Here is a 26,987-nt window from a genome sequence, read left to right as displayed (position 1 = left end):
AATGCCGTTGCAATGGCAGCAAAGGCATTAGGGCTATGGACCAGAGCTAAGTTCAACCCAAATCCAACCTTTCAGAACTGTTTATAAAACATTTAAATGAGAGGTTGAGTTGTAGCCATAGGCTAGCGTTCACGATTATCATCTGTATATTTAGTCTTTGGCGCCATCTTGTGGTAACCTATCTATTTTACAAAGTAAAAAAAATAAAGGATGCAATTTTAAACTGGTCTTGCAGTAAATTAATTCAACATTTCGATTGTGTTTTTTCCTAACTAATTTGATGTCTAAAATACCAGTGATGGAAAGTAACTAAGTACATGTACTCAAGTACTATACCGAATTAACATTTCAGCTATACTTTTTACTTTACAATTGTTATAATCTATAGGCGTACTTCTACTGCACTACACACATGATCATAGGCAAACTGGAACATGACTTTTTACTCCACTACAGCTTTTTTTACAGCATTAGTAAGTTACTTTGCAGATTTTGATTATTGTTACAAAATATACTTTTAAATGATTGTAGCCTATTATGGGTTAGCTACAGCTAAATTGTCTTCTACAACATGATAACATCCAGCTTATTGTCTTGGGATTTAGTTTGCAGTGAAGCTTGATAGAAATCTTGAATCTTTTCACCAAGAAAAAAACAAAACATTTGGCAAAATTGTTTCACAACTAAATTGTTTCACAACTAAATGAAATCACTGGAAATGAAAAATCATGCTTTAAACAGCCATATGCCTAGGCTACTGTCTGTTTAGACAATAATATGGTGTCCTACTGGCTACTGTCCCATTGGGCCATCCGATGTCGCCACAGTCAGCCGCAATGTAGGCTATAATTTAACTGCAAATGAACGATGGACTTATCTACATTATTCACCCTAACGTAACGGATCATTCGCCCTGATTAAAAAAAGTGCCCTTCGTCATCCTTGGTGTCAGACAACAAGTAAGGGTGCAACCGTGCAACCACTTTATCCATGGGGCCTATTTGGGGAATTTCTTTTAAACTGCATTTTACACAACAATGATTGACAATCATGTATTCTTCCAATCCACAGCACACCACCACGTCATGCTAGAACATAATGTCTTCGTGCAAAAAAAAGAAAAAGAAAAAGAAAAAAAGAAAAGAAATACTGACAGTAGACAGCAGGGAGGGGCTGCTGCAAAACGCACACACAGATAGAATGAATGCAAAAGAACCAAAAGAACACTTCCTGTTGATGAAAAAGAATCGCAGCAGCAACTGTGTGTGTGTGTATGTGTGTGAGTGTGACACATCTGGAGTGGGGGGGAGGCCTGGCTGCAGTGAATGCGAACTGGACTGGTTCTGACTGACTGATTGGGGGGAATGGACAACAACGTTTAATCTGCAAGTAGGTGAGCGGCTCCCACAGTACACTTTAATGTCAGCTTGGGGCGATAACAAGCGACATAAATTATTGGCGTTATTAGTGTGTGCAGTTGTTGTGAACAACGGTGTAATTACCGTCTGTGTGCTGTGCGCTAGCTGGGTGGCTTAGCCAGCTCGCGACTGTTAGCAGCCGCTAGCTAACGTTAGCGGGCTACTTTATAACAGCACAGCCACTACTGTGCTAACGTCAAATCTTGAGACTTTTTAACTGTCCTCCGTTAAGATAGCTTAGCATCACAAATGACAACCATATCAATGTGTTTCGGCTGCCTTTAAGCGAACAGCTCGTAAATTGATAACGTTAACAAGGTGGCCTACAGCGAGATAAGGGTTGATAAAAGCACTGCTAGCCGACCGCCGGGCGGCGGCGGGGAGGAGAAAACTAACTCGGTCCGAAAGTTCAGCCATTTTTCCGGAATGCCTGCCTGTCTGGTGCTACGTTAGCGGCTAATTTAATACTAAAGTCGCACGGGTCTTTTTCGCTCGAGAAAAATACATGTTCAACGGGGGAAAGTGACGACGTCGGTCTCGTCGACACTGTTTATAGTTGAAAACACATATTTGCTGTCGTATGACACTTGTCGAAAGAGTCCTGCAACGAAGTCCCAGTGGATAGCTAGGTTTATCTGCTGCTAGTGGGGTGTACTGTGTTCGACCGAACCCATTGAGTCACTCCCAAAGTTGGTGTTGAAGTGTCACAGTACCAGATCAAGTGTGATAGACACAGAACTGAGTGTCGGTTACCGGTAGGTTAGGTAAGGTTAGGCTGAGGCATGATAGCTGCCGAGAGATAAGATCAACATCATCAGCATCACTAAACATGGCTATAAACTTTTTAGGACAGGGCATATTTACTAGCCAGCCTAACATTGCTTACAACATTCAAATGACTTGCTTCTTTAGTTTATATTATTATGTATAGTATTAGTATATGAAGCCAACATGGTGAAAAGGGGGATTTGGATCATTTTTAGGTGGAGCAGCCCAACGATCTCCCTCGTTCGGGGGTGGGGTTAGTTGTAGGCCCACGGGATTCCAGGCTCTGACACATAGCAGAACTGAATGCATTACGTTTTTTTTTTTCCTCAGGGGCTGTTCTAGCTTACAAAATGATGGTGTTAATAATAGGGATTTAAAAACTAACTTGGTTGTTGGAAAGAAATCATGTTCTTGTAAACATAGGTTATGGCCTGGAAGGACAAAGTGCAGGGCTGTGTCTGTCAGGTTATTGAGTACACCTGGGTTCACCCAGGGATATATCTGTTAGTCAATATTTTGGTGACATCGTTTTCTTAGAAGTTTCTGAATCCAGTAAACACTTCACTTTGCACCACAGTAGTACACCGTATTCCTGTGCACTGCATATGGAGCCAGGCACGTCTCTCTCTGAATATTTTCACCATAGGCTTGTCAGAGCAGACGGGAGCCAAACCAATTAAGCCTTTTGCATGAGTAGGCATTATGGCTTTGCACCCGTTCAACCCTGCATTTTTATAGTCATGGTTCTCTTCAGGATAAAGCTGTAAAATTGTAGGCTTATTGGTTGGAGCCACCCATTGCCATCAGTGTTGATTGAGCAATACACAACTTAACTGATAGGTGTATCATGGAGCATCTGGTAAAAACAGGACTCTTTGTATTCTTGTAATGCAGAAGTCGGTGGTATATTGTTTGACATATTGCTGCTGGTGAGTACATTATACAGTATGGTAAAGAAAAGCTTTGTATGAACTTGACTTAAGAATCGGCTTGTTTAGGCCTCACTGGGGTGCAAAGATTACAGAGAAAGATTTCTCTTTCAAGCCAGTGTCTTTCAAGTGACAGAAGTATTTTTATCAGTAGCAGTTATTAGGCCACAGCAAGCAACTATGCAAAGCCTGATTTCCCTGGCTATTTCTGACAACCGATTTTTAATTAGGACTCTAGGCCTACTTGTAGTTTTGTACTGCAGTATTGTTAAAGCACAGTAACTGTTAACTAGTATATGATTGGCTTTTGTATCATTTTAAAGACTTAAAACTAGACATGGCAGACTTCAATCAGTATTACATTTAATGTTATATTAACCTAGTACACGTGTATGTAGCCTGCATTGTAAACTTGACTGAAGATCTAGTTGAGTTCAGAGTTTTGATTATTTGGATCACAGGCCTATCAGTAGAACATTTCTGAAGAGACAGTGGAAAGTCATTTTTCCCTTATGTTTAAATTCAGTGTCACTTCGGTATTAATTGATATCTACATTGCAGTGAATATAACAAGCTGAATAATTCCTAAACCAAATGTAGAATCAATTGATTCGGGTGTGGTAGCCATGAGGTGTGTCAGCAGAAATGTAGAAATGTGCATTAAATAAATATACCGTAGTAGCAAGACAAACTAGTAGTCTAAATTAACTGGTTCATTTGGGCCATTAACCTGCTTTCTGTCCCCCTTCCTGCTTCAATCAGTCAGCCTATTAAGCAACACCTCCTTTTCTGTGCTCTGGTGTGGTATTAGTGTCATGATACCTTTTATGCTATTGTGTTACTGGGTAAAACTGCATGACAGCCCTACTTTACTGACACCTCCAGGGTTTGAAAATAATTTCTTCCCACTGTGGGAATATTTTTAAGCTGTATGTGTTTTTCCCAGAGGTTACAGTAAGCTGAGAATGAACATGTGGTTTTTGGCAAAAATAGACAAATGAAAACAGGGGATGGCCACTTTCATGAATTCCACTAACCCTTGTAGGACTATTATTCTTTCAGACATGCAAGTAGATTAAAATAAAAGATGAGTTTACTCCTTTAGTCCCTTGTGATACCAACCCTGACATGCTTTTGAATTAAAATAGAATCCCATGCCATGGGCCAGTATCACAATTATTAGCCTTGTGATATCGATTGAGTTTTTATTTTTTCTTCCACTCTGCCTTCACCAGTTTTATTGTGGGCGTTAAACAAAAAGCTTACCTTTAATTGACAAAAATCTTGGGTATTTTCTGCCATCTTTTATTATCTGTTTTATATTGCTCTCCCTTTCTTTGCTTGTTAAGCAATTTTTGTCTGGTCTGCCCCATAAGCTGTTTTGCAAAATATGTGAAATGCTGCTGATCTTGAGGAAAGCATTCATTGCAACTTTGCTGACTTTCTTTCTTTCTTTCTTTCTTTCTTTCTTTCTTTCTTTCTTTCTTTCTTTCTTGATAAAGTATCCTGCAGTTCAAAGCTGAGGTTGCCAGACAGGATCTAACTAAAGTGAGGTAGTACCTGCCTACCTGGGTCAAGTGGGTTTATTCTGAACTGAACAAGAGTTTTTAGGTTTTCCCATGTGAGTCTGAGCCATGCATGTGACCCTCACCCAACGTGTGCATCTCAACCACTAAGCATGCCTTCTTTGGCTGCCCTTCAACTTGGCTCTCACTTCAGTATGCATGATGTTGGCCCAAGTTAGCAGACCTCACCGATATGTTTAATGCACGTACATGCTATATTTAAAGACTGGTAAATGGCTGAGTGAAAATAACATGTAGGCCTAGCCTACCGTTTTTCCTATTCCCTCTTTCCTACTGCTTCTTTCCCTCTCCTGTGCCAGGATGAGAGGCGCATATGGTTTGTTGGACAGGTGTCTTGGCAAGCTTTGGCAATTGGAGAAAGTGTTTACGTTCTCAAAGTGCTGACAGAGACTTGATGTGCAGAAGATCATGCTGAATTGCCAAGGAGAGGCAGGCTGGAGGAGGACGCCGAGGGGATGTGGGGGGGTGGGGTGTAGAGGCCAAGGTTAAGCTAGACTAGAACACTGCAAAGGCAACTATTTTTCTCCACAAATATTACCATATTTGCAGCCACCAGCTTAAATATACAGTATATTATCACTAGTACAACAAGAGAAAAAGATCTGTGTGTTTGGTGTTCAGCATAAGTGTGGTTAAACTAGTTATGATGGGGTGTGGTGGATTTCATTCTTTCTTTGCAACCAACCCAAGCCTCAGTACATTTATTGTTGGATAACTTAGTGGCATCATTCTAGCTGCTAGATGATGATTCTAGATTCTAGCATGCCATTTACGAATGGGCTGTGGAGTGTCTATCATTCTATCGTCACGCCTAAACACATTCCAATCCAATATTGCACGTAGTCTATTTAGTGGTACATGAGAAAGAATGAATGCTAACAGTGGCAGTATGCTCATCCGGAGGTGTGACATGGCCACAAGAGAATAAGCTATTTCTTAATTACAAAGAAAGAGGGAGCTTCAGTTAGAATAAAACTCACGGTTCTTAATACTACTGTCAGCTTCATCAAAGTACTGCCTTGAATAATAGCATTGTAGAAAAGGGTATGCTTGAAACCAGGCTATGGCTTGCTAGCAGCATGTTCCCTTCTGGTTCTGGCAGCAGCAGCAGAACCAGATTTTCCTCTTTCTTTGCCAAATGTAGCCTATAGAATGTATAGGACTGTAATGCCCTCAATCTGGTGACTCAGGATACGACTGCCAATCACTGAAGTTATGGTTTCTGGCTTATGTACAGGCCTGCATACCGCATAATAAGATGTACACTTGTATTCTTTTTATTTATCTGGTTGTGTCTCAAGTCTGTTTCCCTCATTTTAATTCTAGAGGTTGGCAGAGAATGATGTCTCTACTCTCTATTATATATTAACTATGCATTTAGTGTGAATTGTAGACATTAACAACACAGTCAAAACAGAGTTGTTTGTACTTTGTAGATGGGATATAGCCTACAAACCAGTAGCTGACTGACTGCCAAACAGGTTACAAAGTAGGCTTATTGAAAGCAGAATCCTTGTGGCTCCCAGAACAATGTGCATTTGCTTGAGATGGTTCAGAATGATTCCCTTTAATTCTATTCCAGAACGACAGTGCCCCCATTCACAAGGTGGCATCAGAAAGGAAGAAACTTTGTTGCCATTTGTCAACAAGGGTTATATCTATCTAAATCTAAATGCACCACGTCTCTGTCTGTCTGTACGTGTGTACAGCTGTAATGCACGTAACTCCAGAACCGTTCGCCCCACCGACTTCAAATTCGACACACGCGTTCCACCCCCCCACATGGAGTGCAGTGCCCGGTGTTGAGTCGGTCGGACTCACGGTTGTCCAGAACCGCCACAAAATGCCTCTGCCTGTGCCCTATACAGTGCCCCTGCCCAGGGTCCATATGGAGCTGACCTGTTCTGACATCACAACACTTCATATTTGGGCATGCCTGACACAGAACTCCATATATAGGAATAAAGGGACACAGAGAGACACATTCATAAATCTCCATATATGGGCATAAAAGGAACACAGACAGATGGGTGGAATGGTACTATGCATTTCCGGTTGTCCAAAACCAGCACAGAAGCCTCATTTGGCATGCCTGACAAAGAACTCCATATATGGGCATAAAAGGGATACATACATAATATCTGGGTGGGGCATGCATTTGACACACGTGTACACACAACCACAATGATGCGTGACCTTGCCCTTTATTAGCCAAACGGCACTGTTCTAGTGTGAGGAATTTAATTTGGCTTGTGCATGGTACCTACTATCTTTCCTTGACAGCCGGACGTAAAACAATTTGAACAGCTTAAGCAGGACTACAGTCTAGGACATACTCACACATTGGTAGAGTGCACATTGCAGAATATATTCAGAACATAGAGACCACATTGGAGGCAACTTCAGCTCAGTATTTAATTTTGGTACGTAGTAGGTGTGAGTCGGTGTGAGCAATGAGCATCACAGTGTAGGGAGGAGCGGGTCTCTCCTCCTTACACAATTGCAATGGCGCTAAACCAATGTAAGATAAGTAGTAATAGTAAATAAATGGGTACCGGACCGGTGATAACAGTATAATTAAATAGGTTACTTGTTCTGTGTTAACTGAGTGGTTTCATGTGCCCTCGTCTTCTCAGTAACTTAAGATCTCAAGTCTCAACCCTATGGAACACTTGATATTCTGCACCTGAAACAACCATTCTGGCTTTAGCTCTGATTTATTTCACTCGAAATGTTGGCAAATCCCTCTAGGTCAAAGCTTCTGCTAAACCCCGGCCTAAAATATAAATGTAAATGCAAATTTGAATGAGCCACATTGAAAAAAACTTCTATGTATGCTTGCAAATTGAGAAGGGATGTTCGTCTTTCTATCTCTACGACTACATTACCAAAAACAGTTATTCAACAAATATATAATATAAAATGTTAATATAGTCTGTTTTTGAAATAAAACTTGAGTTCATTCTGTAAGCTAGCTTCGTCATTGTATTGTAATTGTATTGTGGCTGTGTTTACTTATTTGTTATACAATTTATTTTTGAACCAAATAAACACTAGATAAGTGGCTTTGTTTAATTTGACATTTTCACAAAGGTTCTAGTCTATATACTTGGAATTGAGAGGCACGAATCCTTCCTTAAAACATGCAGTGGGAGTCGGAGATATGTATGTATTTGTATATCTGTACAAGTACACAAATAAGTAAAATTCCTCAATATTGTTGCAACAACAAAAAAGAAAGAATTAGGCTAAAAGTCATGTCCATTTTGTGACCTCTCTGCTTAAGTTTAACAGATGAGTTTACTCCTCAAATCAAACATTTGTTTTTTGATTTTAGTTTTACATAGCTTTTTGTGTTGTTAATCTTATAAACTCCCAACTGCAATGGTATGCAGATTCTGAATTGAGTGGATGATCCAAAGCTTTTGCACAGCATCTTGACACTTGGACGATGTTGCTCTTATCCCCAACGCTCATTCCTTTGGTAAATTTCTGTGAAATTGCCCAGCTGCTGGGTCTTATTTCAAGGCCACATTTTCCCAGATGGGGCTGTTGTATGCAGTAAAGCTAGGCTCATTGTTTGTGGATCACTGAAATGGGTCAAAATTATTTGTGGGGTTTGAATATGGATATAATGAACATAAATAACCTAAATGATATGTCATTTTGGTAGATACCAGGGTTTGTAGGCAGTGTTTTAGGTATTCCTTCCTTCTCTCCCTTCCTTCCTTCCTTTCCTCAGCCCTTCCAGAAAATCAATGCGATACTGTGCTTGCTATCCAGTTTGAGATGGCTTATTCCATAAACCAGTCCATATCCTCAATGGCAATGACATTCAGTATTTTCTCAGGCTACTGTGAGTGTGAGGTAGTGTGTTTGCTATATGGTTGGTATATTTTTGGCACAGGCTTCCAAATCACTCCTATATAACCTACCTTGTCTAGTACGTCGCTTTTGTCAAGGAATTCTGTCAGCGGTTTTGAAAACTACATCCAAATTGATAAAGGAGGAAATCATTTAGAGTTTTTGGCAGAAAGACAGGAATGCTGATTTAAAAATCATTAGGGTTTATCGGACAGCACATTTTGTTTAGAATGGACCATCATCTTTCCCTAGGCACCCTGAAATAATGAATCTCCCCAGCATTAAAACTACAATCAAGTTTTGTTTTGTGAATTATGACCTGGTGAATATAATTTAAATAGTGGATTTGAATGCCAGGAATGCATTGAAAGGGACAAAATCACGTTTAATCAGAGCATTGAATGCCGCAGTAGACATGTCTACTGACTGTACCGCAACCGTCTGCAGCGCGAAACGGCATTCTAAACGGATGATTTTAAAGGATAAATATTTTTAACCACTTAAGCTCACTCCATACACTTATTTTTGTTTTTTTAATGAATAGAAAAAATTGCCGATCTTCAAGCTCACAACATGTTGCATCGCAAAGCAGTGCGAGCTTGTAGATTTGCTATTATTGTCTGTTGCCTCTCACCTTCTGTTATTACTGTACAAAATGTTTCTTCAATATATTGACAAAAAAAACATTTTCTGCATTGCTTCTAAGATTGGCCTTTCCACACCCACACTTTCTGAAATAAACAATAAAGCCATCACACATTTAGCACTCACAATAGTAAATTACACTGATCATCCAACAATAATAAAGCCTGATTATCATTATATACGGCATTTTAAAACGAATAAAGGTGTCCCAAACTAAAGATACCAGAGTTAATCTGGTTAAAGAAGTAAACTCTTAAGTTCTTATTCTGTAGCCTAAACTCTCTATTCTCTTGATTTACTCCATCAGGCTGTCACCATTCTAGAAAGACACATCCGAGACATGGACGACGGCGGCGGCTACATAGAGTTTGACGTGCCGGAGTTCAGCAACACCGTCCTGAGCCAGCTAAATGAGCTTCGGGTGCAAGGCAAGCTGTGTGACATCATTGTTCACATCCAGGGTCAGCCCTTTCGGGCTCACAAGGCTGTGTTGGCGGCCAGCTCCCCCTACTTTCGAGACCACTCGGCCCTCAGCACCATGAGTGGCCTCTCCATCTCGGTCATCAAAAGTCCCGAGGTGTTCGAGCAGCTGTTGGCGTTCTGTTACACGGGCCATATCGCGCTGCAGCTCAAGGATGTCATCAGCTTCCTCACGGCTGCCAGCTTCCTACAGATGCAGGCCATCATTGACAAGTGTACCCAAATCCTGGAGACCATCCACTCCAAGATCAGCATCCCTAGCAGTCCGGACAAGGAGGGCTCTCAGGCCAGCCACAATGGTGTCAATGACAGCAACCTCTTCATTAACCCCACCCAGATCTCTCCCCCTTACTACTCCCGGCAGAGTCAGTCAGGAACCTTGGAGGCCCGTGCTGAGCTGGTAGTGAAAGGCTTGGGCAGGGTGCGACAACACCAGGAAGAGGGCCAGTCAGATAGGGGAAGCAGTGACGGAGTGTCAGAACAGGATGCCCCCATGGAGGGAGAGACCGAGCAAGTGGAACTGATCGGCCAGGACGGACAGGTTACAGACGTGCATGTGAAAATAGAGAAGACTGACAGGCCCACTTACTCAGACAGCTCCTCGGCTGGTGATGACGGCTACCACACAGAACTGGTGGATGGAGAACAGGTGCTGGCAGTTAGCGTAGGCTCCTATGGTCCTGTCATCCAGCCAGCCGGATACTCTTACTCAGGGTTGTCTTCCCCGTGTTTTGTCAGCCTCAGCAGCTCAAGTCCCTCCCGCTCCATGCTCAGCAGTTTCAGAGGTGGACGTGCCAGGGCAAAACGCCCCATGACCATCCCGGCAGGGGTGCTGAGTCACCTCAAACCGGTCTCGGATGAAGGTGAGCCAGTGTTGGGTGCAGCGGGCCTTGAGAATGATGTGCGAGAGCGGAGCCTGCGCAGCCAGTGGTATCCCTACAACGAGAGACTCGTCTGCATCTACTGCGGCAAGACTTTCAACCAGAAAGGCAGCCTGGACCGCCACATGCGTCTGCACATGGGTATCACGCCCTTTGTGTGCAAGTTCTGCGGCAAGAAATACACAAGGAAAGACCAGCTTGAGTACCACATCCGTGGGCACACGGACAACAAGCCCTTCCACTGCCAGATCTGTGGAAAATGCTTCCCATTTCAGGGCACCCTCAACCAGCACCTGAGGAAGAAGCACATGGCAGACAGCAACAATCATATGGTGGATTCTCCAGAGAGGACGGAAGGGAGCACAGGTCAGAAGGAACCAGAGGATGCCTCAGAGGGGATGGCCTTTGAGGCGCAATATGCAGAGGAGGCACCAGCCAATGACCTGGAGGAGAGTTCAAAGTGTAGTCCAGAAGAGGCTCAATCATCCAGATGTGATTTTTAAGTCCTGCTTCAGGTTTAGGAAGCTTTAAAAAATGTTGATTTCAATTCGGACCTAAAGGACTTCTTTGAGTCAGCTCCCTCAAACTTTGGACTTATCTTGACTTGCATCAAGGCTTTCCTGCCTGTCAAGTCCATTGAGTGCAAAAAGCTAATTGCTGCTTTTTGGAAATTTGATTCTTTCAAAGGAAAGGGAGTAACAGCTATTTTTGAGGTGGTCCCAATAATCAAGGCCCCTCTGTTTTGTTTTGTTTTATTTTTTAATCTTTCAATGTTTTTTAAAAGATATTTACAGAGTTATATAGGCATGTTGCAATAATTGATAATGTGAAAGCTCTGGTAAGATGCTTGTCATATCACCTTTTTACCTGACCTGTTTTTGCACATGTGGCCATAGGAGGCCACTTACTCACAAGGAATGATTTTTCTGCCAGTGCAAAGCTTCGTGTGATATATCTGTTCAATACCTCATGATGCAACTACATACTCCTAACAGACAGTATTTTAACTTTTATGAAACTCCACCGGGTTCTACCTCATAGCCAAGAACCTACCAGGAACAAAAGCGTTCGCCGTTCAAAATCCGTTTTTAAGGGTCTATGTATTTCATTGCCAAACCCTGAAAAAGAACATTCTCTCAACACAAAGCCTTGATACTTAAAGTGAAATATTCCTTGCTGATTGTATGAATTGTGGACTAAGTCCTTGTCAAATGTCTCATGGTCAGCCAGGTTTAAATTGTTGACAAAGAAGGTGCTATGCTAGGAGTGCATTAGAATCGTTAGCTTATTTGTGTGTTTTGTATTTGGAAAAATGCAAATATTAGAGTAAGAGAAGTGGCCCTGTAGACTTTTAAGAAATTATTTCTGCTGTCTTCTTATCAAGCCCCCCCCCCCCCTCCCACTTTCTTTTCTGAAACACACAAAGATTTTATCTTTCACAATCACTACTGGAGATCTCGCTCTGTTGGCCAAGATATCGTTTGACATGCCAATGTTCATAGCATGGATCAACTTATTTGCATTGTTATATAGCCTGTTGGCAGGTTTATAATGAACTGATCTATGAGATTTTGTAGATTTTGCCTGGAGGTTGGCTTCTAGGTTAATTCATCTGACAGAGACAGAGTTCCCCCTCATCAGCTTAGCACAGCAGGATCAGCTCTGGATCTCGCACATAATCAAATCAATATAGTATACTACACTGACAAATATGCAAAATAAGGCAAACGGAACAAAGGAATCTCAGCCATCTTGCCATGGTATTTCTTTTGTTCTTCACCATATAAGAGCTGTTGCTTTGCTCCCATGTTGTCATTCTATCTTCCCTTTTTATGATGAGGTGATTGATCTCTTGATCTTTGTCCTCTGCATGGCAGGGGGTCAAACGGGGACACCCGTCTCATTTGTCTGTCCGTTGTTTATGGTGTTGGCCTAGATTTGGTATAGTTAGATTATGACTAGGCGGTAAAGGATTTTATAGATAGCTGGTGATCCAAAGTATTGGTGCACTTTGTGGAGTTGGGGAGTGGCTTGGGTGCTGGCTAGGAGAGAAACATGGTCATTTCTCTCTCTTTGTCTTAAATGTGAAGCAGCAGCACAGCTTCAGCTGCAGCAGCAGTAGTGGTGGTGGTGGTAACACCAGAGTAGTGACAAATACAATTAAACTGAATCTGCACAAGCTTGTGTGACAGCAGTGGTTGTGCTTCTTAGTAAAAGGTCATCACTACTGAATGTGAGCATAATCAAACACAAGTGCTCTGCATTCACATGAATGCTATTGGCCACAATTTGTTATTTTTATTTCTTTTGTATCGTTTGAACCAAGGGCAATGGGGATAGGGAAGTTGGGATAGTTAACAAATAGCCTAGGTAATGTGTTTTTTATTTCCATTGTGCTTTAAAAGAATCTGCATTCATGATAAATGCATAGAAATGGCACTTGAAATGCCACATTAATTATATTTGTCATCCAGATTTATAACGCCTTTTTTCTTTCAGATACACCTGCCATTATGCTTTTATTAGTCCCGTCCTGTCGATGCCTAATCTATGTCCTCTCACAAAATTCACTTTAACTGTTTTTATTATTATTATTTTCCATTTTATGTGTTGTTTCATTGGAGGATATGGTGTTTTGTTGCTTGTATTTTTCTTATATTACATCTTCAGTGTAGTCTTCTTCCCTTAAATGTGCACTCATTATCATGTCTCACCAGACAGGGACACTGTTCAGATAACCCCCAAAAATTGGGAATTTCGCAAGAATCGGCATAGCTAGGTCTTCATGTATGCTATGTACTTTGTAGTATCCATATCAACCATACTTAGTTACACTACAGTCTAACTATAGTATTTTTCCTGTGAATGTTTGCAAAGTCACGTTTATACTCGTTACCTGGCAATGCACTGTGCACATTTGACAGCAGGTCTGACCTAGCCAAGATCAGTCTCTGAAATGTCTTAATCTGTTCAGATGCTATCCTCATGTCCACAAAAAGGAGGGAATTTGGCCTTCTAATCATTAATGGTTTCATGTATAATAAGTATCGACTAGGTACAAACTTAAAAAAATGATTGTGCCAAGAGTTCACACCAAAGACTTAATCTAAAGGTAGACTCCATTACTGGAAATATGTACAATTGAATGCTTACCTTGAGAATTGGGCTCATAATTTGATGTAGGCCTAATTCCTACTCTCTGATCTCAGCTATTTCCAATGGATTTACACGTTCATAATACTACCACCACAGTAGCTTGGTTCAACTATAAACAAGGCATTAAGTAGCTGTCCTATATTAACAGGCAATTAAGCCATAACGAAGCTCACAGAATGCTTAGTTGTGCAATACATTTTGTAAAATTGAAAGGCCAATGTATACAAAAGAATATTTCACTAAAAGTGGCATTTTAAACTTTGTGCCTTGCCACAAGCTTTATATTCTAGACTCTGGCACTTAACTTATGTGCCTCCTCTTCTTTGAAAACGGTTCAAAAGAGAAATTGGAATCAAATATGGCTGTGTTCCTCATGGTGTGGGATTGGGAATAATACAGAAATTAAGTTGAAGTGTATTTGTCATCGATTCTGATCCCCGTGCACTTCTCCACCTACTGCTCCCTTTATCATTGGATTTATTATTACTATAATTTTTCATGGAATGAACAGTTTGTTTTAAAGATAATGTAAATTTACATCTAATCACATTTGCTCATTCAAATGTCCAGATCCCTGTACCCTCTCCAGAGACTGTTTGTATACTGCAGCTTTCCTCTCTAAGCACTGAGGACAATCGAAGCAATCTGCATTAGTATCAGGCATTTCAATGAGAGGAGATGAGCAAGTAATTCAAGACTTATTTCCCCTCCATCATTCTTGTAGAACATCTGGTCAGGGAACAGCTGCTTGAGTAGTTAGCAGTCCTAAACTGAACATTTGTCAAGCGTGTTTGGGTGATTATCAGCTTGCCCTGACACTGTATCTGAATTGCACGTCCCTTGCCCCAAAAATTGTATAAAATGCCAATGGTTATTTTTTTTATAATCTACGTTATCTTGTAATTATGTCACCTGGCATGCACTTATAATAAGCAGTCAATAATACAGTACCTATTCCAAAGGGGAATTGCTTATCATTCTAGTTCCCCTTAAGGGACTTCGCAAATACAGCCTCAGTCACTTCATTTTGTAAGGATATTTTACCCTTAAATGGTGCTTTTAGACTAGTCAGGTTATTTATTGATTTTTATCTTATCAAATGAGTATACAAATCCATATATACCATATAGGTGGGATGTTGGGGTAATTTGTGTTAACGCTTTTTATGAACTATAGTTACTAATACTAATACTCAACTACAGTACCGCCTGAACATGACACACTCAAACTTGCATTGATTGTTCCAAATTTCTGAGAGAAACGACATGCATTATGGGCCACAAGTAATCAAAAGGAAGTGTTTACAGGGAAGGCTGTTGGACTACTTTTTGAATTTGCAGCTCGTCCTATTACTTTTATATTAGACTCACTTCAGGTAGTTTACGAACACTGATACAGACTTAGAAGAAAATCTTAAGTCTTCCATAGCTTTTCTGTCAGTTTCTCTCCACTGTGTATTGTACAAAAGCAATAACCTTTTTAAAAGTGGTGTATTGGTTTCAGTGAGCCTATTAGAATCTGGGCTTGTCATGACTCGAACAACCTGAATGTCAGGGAGCTGTTGAATTGAAGTAGGACCAGGGCAATTTGATATTGATTTTATTTTTTATATATTTTCTGAAACTTTGGACAGCTTGACTTCCTCAGATGAAAAACAAAATGTGTTGCTTGCTGGTATTATAAATACGCATCCTAAGCGTACAACTGTCAGTGAACTACAACACGATAACTGAGCATTCGTTCAGTCATCAAATCAATGGCACTGGTCAGCCTCCAGCTGTGTCAAATATTGAAAGGGATTTTGGGCTGTATAGCCACTGTTTTAGGAGTGGCCATCGTGTTTCCATGTTAAGGTTCAGTGGTCTCTCCTACACCCCCTCAGGCACTGAGACTGTAGATTTAGCTGGTCAGGGTCAGAAGGGAAGTGGCCAGGGCTGGTTTTGAAAAAGTTCAGCTTGGCCATGATCCCTTTTCTGTGAAATTCCCTTATCTCTACACTCTCAGGTCTCTGGATTTCATGAATTTGGTGACAAGGCAAAAAAAAAAAAATAGAACTCAGGGTTTATAGTGTTTAAAAAGTGGTCTCATTGGGCATACAGCTTATGTCCATAGTATAAATGTGCACTTCTCTTCAGGTGGGGAAACTCATTCCCCAGTCAGTGGTTCCCAAACATTCTGCCTCAAGGTCTCGCTGAGCCTGTGTTTTCCACAGAGCTGACGCTTGAGGAACTGTGGAGACCATGAACTTAACTATGAAAGCAGATCTGGCCATCTCCTACTTTCTTTGTCCACTCTACACACAACCTCACAACCCAACTGTGAACCTCAGAACTCTACTGTTTTGTACAACTATGAAGTAAATGAAGCTAGCTAGAGCTGATGTTGTATCTATTAACTTGCCATTTATGAATTTATTTTATAGCATGAAATAAAATATATTTATTCAAATTATATATTTTACTCATAATCATTCTGTGCTGCTTTATTTGGTTCTTAAGCTTGTAAATTGCTTTTTTATGATACAAAAAATGTCAATAGAATAATGCGTTTGTTTGTAAAATAAAGATGCTGATTTAGCTCTATATTGTGTTTTTTTGTTTTATACATACATGTATGTTTGTGTGAAGCCCTTCAAAATAGTTTACACCATACCTCCACTACCGGGGGATATAATTTACTGAAAGACAGTGTTTAGTATTCAGCCATGAGCCATCGGACACCATTTGAACCCCTTCAGAGTCTTACCCTTCACCTTATGATATCTAAAATGTTAAGTATACAGCCATATCAAACCCATGGATATGCAGTACGTGGCAGACAAAGTAGTAGGCTATAGATACTCTTGGTAAAATATTCAATTATTAATTCATTAATTATTAATATTCAATTCAAAGTGAGTTGCTCTCTTACATTTGAAGTGGTGGAAAAAGTAATCACATGTTTTAAGTAAAAGTATCAATACTGCTGTTACATACTCTGTTACAAGTAAAAGTGGTTAAAGTAGCTTAACAAAAGTAAACAAAAGTAGTAGGCCTAGCCTACTGTGCATTGTGAGCTTGTAGATCAATCGTCTATTTTCAAATGGCGGAAATGTATATTTCTGAAGTGGTTAATGCATGTTTTGTAATCAAAATCTACAAAGTAACTAGTAACTAACATTTTCAAATAAATGTAGTGAAGTATGATGAATTGAAACTGGAGGACCCTAATGGAAACAAGCCTGGTGCTTTGACTGCTTTCTTGGGGGATCTTTTTTTTGCAGACCTTGTATTGAACTACTTTCCTGTAACCTGACTCCGCCAGATGGGGCAGCAGAGAGTCCCCCCTGGGAGCAGGAGGGGGGAACCCAGTGTACTCTCTGCTGCCCCATCTGGCGGAGTCAGGTTAACTTTCCTGTGCTTATTCTACAAACTGTTCAATCAATCAATCAGTAAAAGTACAATATTGGATCCGAGATATAGCCTACATTACTGAACTATTATCTAACACAGAACACTGATGCACTTTACAGTGTACTTTACTTTATGCACTTTACGCCAGAGCCTTACAGCCAGCTGCAAGTTATCCACGTGATTACCCCCCGACCAATGAAATGATTGAAACGTAATAGTTGCTACACTCAGCGTCCAGGTGTTCGCTTAACAGTGGCCGCTAACGCCAGGGCTCCACCGGACGCGTTGCGTCTAGACGCGACGCTGACGCGCACGGTGGAGCCCCGGTGAGGATGCTGTTAGCCTCGGAAACCCAGCTAGACGTTTTTATTTGCAGTGACCACATCTCTGGTGAAGTTCCATGCTGATGTGATGCTCTTGGAAGTTAATTTGTGACAAGAGCATGGCGAAGATGACAAAGTCCTGGACCGGAGACTGGAGACTCAGGCAACAGCTCAGCTTTAATTATCTTAAATCCCTTTTATTCATTTAATTTTTAGTAAAGTACAACATAAACATTACAGAGACTTTAGTTGTCAATACATTAAAACAGTTGTCATGTTGTTGTTGCATGCCTAAAATTGCTGATATAATTGCGCCGCCCTCGTTGAAAACAATGCATTTCAAACTCCAACTTGTCACACACTGCATGAAGTCATGAACGCGCTGTTTTCTGCCCCCTCAATGACGCCACTCTCCTAGTCTACTCTACACCACTCTGGGCTGCGGCACGTGGATGTCTGTGCGGAATGGTGGAATGGTGACGAAACGTCTTCGAGGCCGGCAAGTAAGTATCAAAAAGTAGGCTATTTTCCTCCGAGGTGGAAAGCCTGGTGACGCGAAGTTGCCCTTTATGAGCCTATTTTTGGGAAAACTGGCCAAAAAAGAGAATGCAAAACCCGGAACGATTGCTGCTACTTGTTTCAAAAAAGCATTAGGCCTATTATAGCCTAGCAACACCCTTCCCTCACCACCAAAATGCTATAATATCAATTTCTGCCATTTTCCCCAAGTCGCAATCTGACAGCTGTTTACACAATGCTGTTTCTTAAATTGTTTTATTATGTCTGTGGCGCTTGTTGCTCTGGCAAACATGTTTTCTCATAGCATTATACCTGCTCCATCGAATTGATGTATACAGTCATAGCCTATTGTCTGTCTGTCTGTTCAATGTAACACATACAGTAGACCTAAATACCGGTAATGCTTTATTTTTTGAAATTTTAGTGGGAGGCCCACTGGACGCCTGGAGCATGTGGTGAGTTGACACCAATTGGACGCCTGGAGCATGTGGTTTTGATTGATTGATTGAAGAATTTATTAACAGTTTGCAGAATTACAGTACATTTCAAGCACAAACTCAATACAAAGGCTGTTAACTGTGAGTGGACGACCCAATTAAGCATTACACTTGTTTCCAACAGGGTCCACCATGTTCAAATCATCAAAACATTTAGAGACGTACAAATAGACACTTCTATAGACAGAACAGGAATTCATCAAAAAGGAGGTAAAAAGGGAAAAGAAATATATACAGTGAGGGGAAAAAAGGGGGGGGCGGGGGGGGGATTCAGATTTTACGGGGGCCAGTTTCGAATTGCAGCCATCCGTAGGTGCCCTTTGAGAGCGGTTTTGAAGGAGTCAAGGGATTCGCATGTCTTAATGACAGTTGGTAGGGCGTTCCACATTTTGGTGGCATAGGAGCGAAAAGAATTTAGTCCCTTGTTTGTGCCGAATCTGGGTTGTACATGGTTCGTTGCACTCCCTCTGGTGTTGTGGGTGTGGACTTCGTTAACATTAAGGAAGTATCTAGACAGGTACATGGGTATCTTGGTGGTGTATCGAATCTTGTGGACCAGACCCATTGCAAGTTGCTGTACTCTGTCGTCGACCCTAAGCCATTCCAGCCTGTCGAAGTGGGCAGGGGTGAGGTGGGTTCGGGGGGCTAGATCAAGTAGGAGCCTGACCAGTTTGTTTTGGGAAGTCTGGAGCCTGGTTTTAAGGGCCTTTGAGGTGCTGTGGTACCAGGAGGTGCATGCATAGTCAAAGAAACCCTGTACAAGGGCTCCTGTTAAGGTCTTCAAGGTGTTTTTGTTGACCAGTGAGGAGATCCTGTAGAGGAATCTTGTTCTATGGTTGACTTTTTTGATTACGTTGGTGGCCATTTTATCACCGGAAAGATTAGCCTCCAGGATGGAACCTAGGTAGGTAATTTCATCTTTACGTGTGATAACATTGTCACCCACTCTAACCAAGAAGCCATTTGCCTTGCTGAGATTACTAATAGAGCCAAAGAGAATGGATTCAGTTTTTCCCAGGTGTAAAGATAGTTTGTTATCAGCGAGCCAGGTGCAGATTCTACCGAGTTCAGAGCTGAGGGCATTTTCAACCTGCAGTTTGTCCCTGTCCGAGACCAGCAGTGCTGAGTCATCTGCGAACAGGAACAAGTTGCAGTCACAGGCTGAAGTCATGTCGTTTACATATATTAGGAACAGTAGAGGCCCTAGTATGCTTCCTTGTGGAACGCCACAGCTCACTGGGAGGGGGGGGGACAGTGTTCCGTTCACTTCCACCATCTGTTCTCTCCCCTCCAGGTAGGATTGCATCCAGCTCACTGATGTGCTATCGAAACCAATTGCTTTTAGCTTGTTAACCAGTATGGAGTGGTTCACGGTATCAAAAGCCTTTTGGAGGTCCAGCATGACCATGCCGCAGTATTTGCCAGCGTCCACCTCTTGTTTGATGTGGTCGCTTAAATAGAGAAGGCATGTGTCAGTGGAGTGGGATGTTCTGAAGCCAGATTGGAACTCGTACAATAATTTGTTAGTGGCAAGATACTTTTCAACCTGTTCATAGACTATTTTTTCCATCACTTTCGAGATGGAACTAAGAATAGAAATAGGGCGGTAGTTGCCGGGGTCTAATTTACTCCATTTCTTGTGCAAGGGGGTTACTTTGGCCAGTTTGAAATCTTGGGGGACCTGTCCCTGTTTGATGGAGAGGTTTACTATGTGGGTGATGATTGGAGCTATAGAGATGGCTGAGTCTCTGAGAAATTTGGAGGGAATGTTGTCATGGCCTGTGGCCTTGTGGGGTTGGAGGGCACTCAGTTTCTTAATTATCTCATCAGTTGTTACCATAACTAGTTTAAAATCGTCTTTACAAACACCTAGGTTTTTGTAGAAGGTTGTAATGTGCTCTACACCAAAGAGCCCAGAGTGGGAGGGCAGTTTGTTAACCAGAGTTGTTGCTATGTTTGTAAAGAAGATATTCAAGTAGTTGGCCACATCAAGGTTGTCAGTGATGAGAGTGTTGTCAGATTTGATGTTTATGTTCGAAAATCTGGTTTTTAGTTTCTGACCTTAGCTTAGTTGATTGTTTAGTAGCTTCCAGAGCTCATGAGGATTGTTTTTGTTTTCCTGAGCTTTATCATTAATGAAGTTACTTTTAGCTGATTTGGTCATGGCAGTTACACTGTTTCGTAGTTGTATTATATAGAAATTTCACGAAATACCTTTCGTTTATGGGTAGGTTTCCTTCAAAACCTAGCTGCAGAACATTATTTTATGTACTCCCAGGACAGAAAATTCTAGAATTTTCGCTGTCCTGGGCTCTAAGGGTGACGTAGGAAGCCACGCCTATCCCGTATAGATACCTGCGTGGCTACGTCAGCCCTCATTCAACTTTTCTTCTGCTAAGCTGCGAGAACGAACTTTAACATTCCAGTGTGTGCAGGGTAATATATCTCGCAAACTCGGCCGAGAGATTAATTCTTTAGGACCGTGAGATCTCTGGCACACTCTCGAAGCAAACAGAAGGATACTTCTCGAGAAAAAAAGCCGAACTTCGACACAAGTGAGTTCTAGGCAACTTGTTGCTACGCTAGCTTGTCGGAAAAAACAGCTCGCGCCTCTTTTTCTCTCTCGCTAAAGCTAGCGTTTGTTAGCTTAAAGCTATCGATAGTTAGCTTAGCGCTACTAGGCAGATACGCCTGTGGTCTACTATTACACGCCACGAGGAAGATAAACCTGTGGCTGTTAAGCACTCGGACTCCTCTCTCTACAAGCAACCATGTCGCTGACGAGGGAGACCCAGCCCGGGGAAAGACGCCATCGAGGACAGCCGGTGCCCGCCGACTGTCAAGAAGGCCCCAAACAAAAGACGTGCTCCACCTGGGGATGCGGGAACACGATGTCGGGCAAAGACGGGCATGCCGAGTGCATGTATTGTCTCGGCCTCACCCACACCCGTGAGTCCATGGAGGAAATCGGTCCCGTTTGCCTCCATTGTGAGAAAATGGACGACGACGTCCTAAACAACAGGCTCGGACGTGTCCAAAGGTATTATGACAACTTTGCCGCCCACGGACTCCGAGAGAGGAGCCCCACTCCTCCCCCGCGACGAGCTCGCATACAACGAGCTACCCCGAGACAGAGGCTCGACTACTCGGGCAACAGAGCCCCAACCGGAGCCTCTTCTTCAAGAGCAGCACCTGCCGGCGCTAGCCGAGACAGGTACGCTACTTCAGCCTCTGCAACCAGGGCTCACGAGGCCACTGATTACGAGGCTCATGGCGCGAGGCCAAGGGATACCTTCGCACCGCGCCGCTCTTCCCCAGCTCCACGTGCTCGACAACACGTCGTGCAGGCCACCATTGAGTGCCCGCCCAGACATACAGCTAGACGCAGACAGCCTGCCGTTGCACCCAGCTATATGGTGGACCGCCTGGACCTTTCCCCAGACCGCGCAATGTCTCCCGGTCGGGAGCATTGGACTACCAGGGAGGAAGGGGAGCTTCGTGATGACGAGCTCCCTTCCTTCCAGGAGCAACTCCAGGACTACCACGTCCTGGACGAGGCCTACGCGGACGAACGAGATGGCCATGATGACCTCTCCCCCGGGGACTACGTCAGCACCACTCGTCGCCCCTTCGACGACCTGGATGCCATGGACATACAGGAGCACCAGCAAGCCAGGGCTCCTGTCCCCCCGCCTCCTGTACCCCCCATGGATGACTCCAATATTTACGAGATATACAGGAAGGCTAGTGCACGTTGTAACCACACATGGCCTAAGTCAACTGTCAAGGTACTACCATGGGAAGGCAGGACTGATGAGTCCGCCCCCCCCCCTGCACCTAGAAGACAGAAGCTCCCTATGGCACAGGGCTTCGAGGAGGCCATGATGCACGCCTGGGACGAACCCCTCCTGAAGGTGGATTTTCCCAAGGCCAGCGCCAAGGGGCCCAACGACATACCAGATAAACAAACCCTCGCCATAGACTTCATGCCAGCTATGGACAAGGCTATAGCGGCCTACCTGGCCAACCCTGCAGCTCCTAGAGTGGATCACCACGTAAAGGAACCGCAGCTCCTGTCCAGCAGCGTGAGGGAAGCCTCAAAACTGAACAAGTGGCAGTATGCACACATGTCCTTCGTGGCGAAGGCCCTCAATGCAGGAGCACTTCTCCAGGGTTCCATGAAGAGCCTCCTCATTGAGATGGGACAGAAGTCCATTAAAGTCCAGCTAGCGGAACTGCCAGAAGACCTGGCCGAGTTACGCCGCCTGAATCACGAGATGGCCACCCTCCAGAGGGACTCCACTCTCCACAACGCCAAGGCAATGGCATGTTCCATCCTCCAGGAGAGATGGCGTTGGGTCGATCAGACCAGCGCCATCTCCCTGGAGACAAAGAAAGAGTTTGTGGCTGGAAATATCCACCCAGACAGTATGTTTAAGGACGCTCTGGCCAAGATGTCAGAGACCATCCAACAGCTCGAGTCCTCCACCAAGACGATGAAGGCGCTCGAACCGCTGGCCAACCAGGCCGCCCCGGTAGGCCGCCCCAAGGCCAAGAAGGCACCCTGGAAGGCCAAGACCGATGACAAACCCAGGTCCCAGGACCGGAGCGGAGATAGACAGCGACAGCCTGCAGGCCGAGGCAGAGCAGACCGCCGCACCTCTCCGCCGCCCTACAAGGCCAGGAGCGCTCCCAGAGGCCGAGGCCAGGGGAAGCGCAAATGACCTGCCCGGGCCGGGTCATCTTCCCCACCACACTCAGAGTTCAAGGCCAGAGGTGGGGATCACAGATCTCACCTCAGAGCCTGCGCTGAAGCGCTTAAGGGGGCCTATACACAGTGCTGTGAGCACCGTTGTACAGACCCCCAAAATTGTTATGTGCAATTCACATGTGTATGTTTTTCCACGTTGTTCAATAAAGAAAACAAAAAAACAAAAAACACAAAAAACAATAAAACCAACTCTGAAGGGCATAGGCCCAGTGGGAAAGATAACCCACAAGCTGTCACAGGCCGAGAACTCCACGCCAATTTTTTCCAAACTCAATACCGAAAAAATTCACTAGAGGGAGACATTTCACACAAAGTAAGTCTTCCCCTAGGCAGGCCATGCACCACGCTGACAAGCACAGGGAACCCTTTGTCACGTCATCTGTCACAATGGCGGATATCCGGGGCTTCCCCGTGGATAATCCGTACAATTCAGACAGGATACAGGCTACAGTTCGCCTCCAAACCGCCCACTTCCAGGAAAATTATTTTCTCAGAAGCGAGCGGGCAAAAGGCCGCCATTCTGCAAGAGGAAATCAATTCATTAATGCAGAAAGGCGCCATCACAGAGGTGGCCCTCGACCAATCAATGAACGGTTTTTACTCCCGCTATTTCTTGGTAAAGAAAAAGGGGGGCGGACTCCGTCCCATTCTAGACCTGAGGGCATTGAATCGTCACTTAAAAAAGCTGCGATTCAAAATGCTTACTCCACCAGTCCTCCTACGCCTAATTCGCGAAGGGGACTGGTTTACGTCGATAGACCTGCAAGACGCATATTTCCACATTCCGATTTACCCGCCGCACAGAAAATTTCTGCGCTTCGGGTTCAGAGGAAAAGTGTACGAGTACACAGTCCTTCCCTTCGGAATGTCACTGAGTCCCAGAGTCTTCATAAAGTGCACCGCGGCAGCTATCGCTCCGCTCCGACAGCAAGGGATCCGTCTCGCTACATACGTAGACGACTGGATCCTACTTGCAGACTCTCCACGAGAAGCACTGTCGCACACACATCGTGTGCTCAGCCACCTCGACTCGCTTGGGTTTATAATAAACCACGAGAAGAGCATGCTTATGCCAACACAGTCAATAGACTTTATAGGCATAACACTGAACTCAATCTCTTACACGGCCCGCCTGAGCCAAGAGAGAATAGACGCAACACTGCAGTGCGTGGCGTCATTCAAAAGGGGACGCTCGATTCCTTTTCATGCATGCCTCCGGATGGCGGGGTTAATGGCCTCTGCGGTCTATTTAATCCGCCTAGCAAGGCTACATATGAGACCTTTCCAACGATGGATAGGCTCTCTACATGTACCAATGCACCGTCGGCACCAGAAGGTAACAGTAACATCACAATGCATACTAGCCCTTCAATGGTGGTCAGACAGGAAAACCCTCTCAGAGGGCGTCCCCATGGGAAAGCCTCTGATCAGGAAAGTCATCACTACAGACGCCAGCATGACAGGCTGGGGAGCCACGATGGAAGGACTCACAGCCAGAGGTTTATGGTCGGGGCCACTACGTGCCCTTCACATAAATTACTTAGAGCTCATGGCAGTCTTCCTCGCCCTGAAATACTTCGAGCAGCGCATCCTGGGTTGCCATGTCCTAGTCAGGACAGACAACACCACGGCCATGTGCTACATCAACAGACAAGGTGGACTCAGGTCCCCTCGTCTTCATCAACTGGCTCAGAAACTGATCCTGTGGTGCAACACACGCGTCCTCTCAATAGTAGCATGTCACGTCCCAGGTCTTCTGAACACAGGGGCAGACCTGCTGTCCAGAGGACCTCTCCGCTACTCAGACTGGTCACTACACCCTCATGCAGTGGCCCAGGTCTGGAGCAGGTTTGGGAAATCCAAGGTGGATCTCTTTGCCACAGAGGAGAACACGAAGTGTCCCCTCTTCTTCGCAATCAGGGGACCATCAACGTTGGGGCTAGACGCTCTGTCACACCAATGGCCCAAAACCCTTCTCTACGCCTTTCCCCCGCTATCCCTCATCAGCCCCACTCTGGACAGAGTGAGGACTCAGGGTCTGAAGGTGCTCCTAATAGCCCCGTCGTGGGGGGTCTGGAGGTCGGAAATAACCCCTCTCCTCTACGACCAGCCGTGGAGAATTCCCCTTCGAGCGGATCTCCTCTCTCAAGCGAGGGGGGAGATCTTCCACCCTCACCCCCAGGACCTAGACCTATGGGTCTGGCCCGTCAAAGGGTGATGTTGACTGCCGTGGGTCTACCTCCGAACGTAATCGAAACGATTCAGAAAGGCAGAGCCCAGTCAACAAGGGACCGTTACGACACAGCCTGGCGCGTCTTCGAGCATTGGTGCTCACGAAGACCAGACCAAACAGTCCCCTACCAGGCCTCAGTGATCGACGTCCTGTCATTCCTGCAGGAGCTCCTAGACAACGGTCTAGGCCTCTCCTCAGTCAAGGTCCATTTGGCGGCAATCTCTGCCTGCCACCCAGGCTTTGATAACCAGACGGTGTGGAAGCACCCGCTGGTAAAACAATTCATGAAGGGTGTACGCAGGGAACATAGGACATGCAGATCCCTCGTTCCCTTGTGGGATTTGTCCCTGGTTCTAAAGGCGCTGGCTACAGCACCCTTTGAACCACTACAAACCGTGAGCCTCAAGCTCCTAACCCTGAAGGTGGCTCTCCTGATCGCACTCACGACAGCAAAAAGGGTCAGCGACCTACATGCGCTCTCGATCTCTCCAGACTGCATGAGGTTCGATGAGGGGTCGACCAAGGTCACCCTAAAGGCAAACCCCGCCTTCATTCCCATAAATGCTCTCTCAGTGTGTGTGCCAGTGAACCTACAGGCTTTCCATCCCCCGCCGTTCTCCTCTGACGAAGACAGCAGGCTTAATTGCCTCTGCCCAGTCAGAGCTTTACGCATATACGCGGATAGACTGGCTCCCTTCAGACAAGGAAGCCAACTCTTTGTGTCCTGGGGTGCCAGGACCAAAGGAAAGCCCGTCACGAAGGTCACTATCTCTAACTGGATAGTGGAAGCCATCCGTCTGGCCTACACTAGCCAAGGCGTGGATTCCCCTCAAGCCCTGAGGGCCCACTCCACAAGAGGTGTGGCAGCTTCCTGGGCACTCTACAAGGGTGTCTCCATTCAGGAAGTCTGCACAGCAGCAAGCTGGTCTACACCCTCGACTTTCGCCACATACTATAACCTAGATGTGGCAGCGCCTTCGCTAGCGCACGCGGTCTTGGGGGCCGCTGCTCAGTAAGGCATCAGGGCAGCATAGCGCTGCCTCCTGCCCTCCACAAGGACTAGGTTCTGGACCCAAAAGGGTCCGAGCCCCTCCCAAAAGGTTTACCTGGGACCCACTGGAAGTTCAGGTCACGGGAGTTCATAAAGTCCCATAAACGAAAGGTATTTCGTGAAATTTCTATATAATACAACGTTAAAGGTTACTTTAGTAACCACGGTTGTATATATAAATTGAACGAAATACCTTTCGTGGAACGCCCTTCTGTTCTCTAAAGCAGAAGAAAAGTTCCGAATGAGGGCTGACGTAGCCACGCAGGTATCTATACGGGATAGGCGTGGCTTCCTACGTCACCCTTAGAGCCCAGGACAGCGAAAATTCTAGAATTTTCTGTCCTGGGAGTACATAAAATAATGTTCTGCAGCTAGGTTTTGAAGGAAACCTACCCATAAACGAAAGGTATTTCGTTCAATTTATATATACAACCGTGGTTACTAAAGTAACCTTTAACGTTTGATTCGTTGTGT

General features: G+C 44.2%; 1 protein-coding gene across 5 annotated transcripts; it reads left to right on the top strand.

The window, feature by feature from the left end:
- The first annotated feature begins 1,177 nt into the window (after positions 1-1,177).
- zbtb34 (zinc finger and BTB domain containing 34) lies at positions 1,178-16,309 on the top strand. Of its 5 annotated transcripts, none has more exons than XM_079516549.1 (3): positions 1,178-1,389; positions 4,618-4,668; positions 9,518-16,309. In XM_079516549.1, exon 3 carries the CDS (start codon positions 9,551-9,553, stop codon positions 11,072-11,074), a length of 1,524 nt encoding a protein of 507 aa, XP_079372675.1. In that variant the 5' UTR covers positions 1,178-1,389; positions 4,618-4,668; positions 9,518-9,550; the 3' UTR covers positions 11,075-16,309. The 5 variants fall into 5 exon arrangements, with proteins under 5 accessions (XP_079372675.1, XP_079372674.1, XP_079372673.1 ...); XM_079516548.1 differs by having other exon boundaries at positions 1,178-1,393; XM_079516547.1 differs by lacking the exon at positions 4,618-4,668.
- Positions 16,310-26,987: the final 10,678 nt, after the last annotated feature.

The sequence above is a fragment of the Electrona antarctica genome, assembly GCF_951216825.1.
Source record: "Electrona antarctica genome assembly, chromosome: 12".
Lineage (NCBI taxonomy): Eukaryota > Metazoa > Chordata > Actinopteri > Myctophiformes > Myctophidae > Electrona > Electrona antarctica.
Note: the sequence above shows the minus strand (reverse complement) of the source record. Positions and strands in the feature narration are given on the sequence as shown.

Excerpts from the sequence above, each read along its gene's own strand:
- zbtb34 (XM_079516547.1), top strand. The coding sequence starts at position 9,551 with ATGGACGACGGCGGCGGCTACATAGAGTTTGACGTGCCGGAGTTCAGC.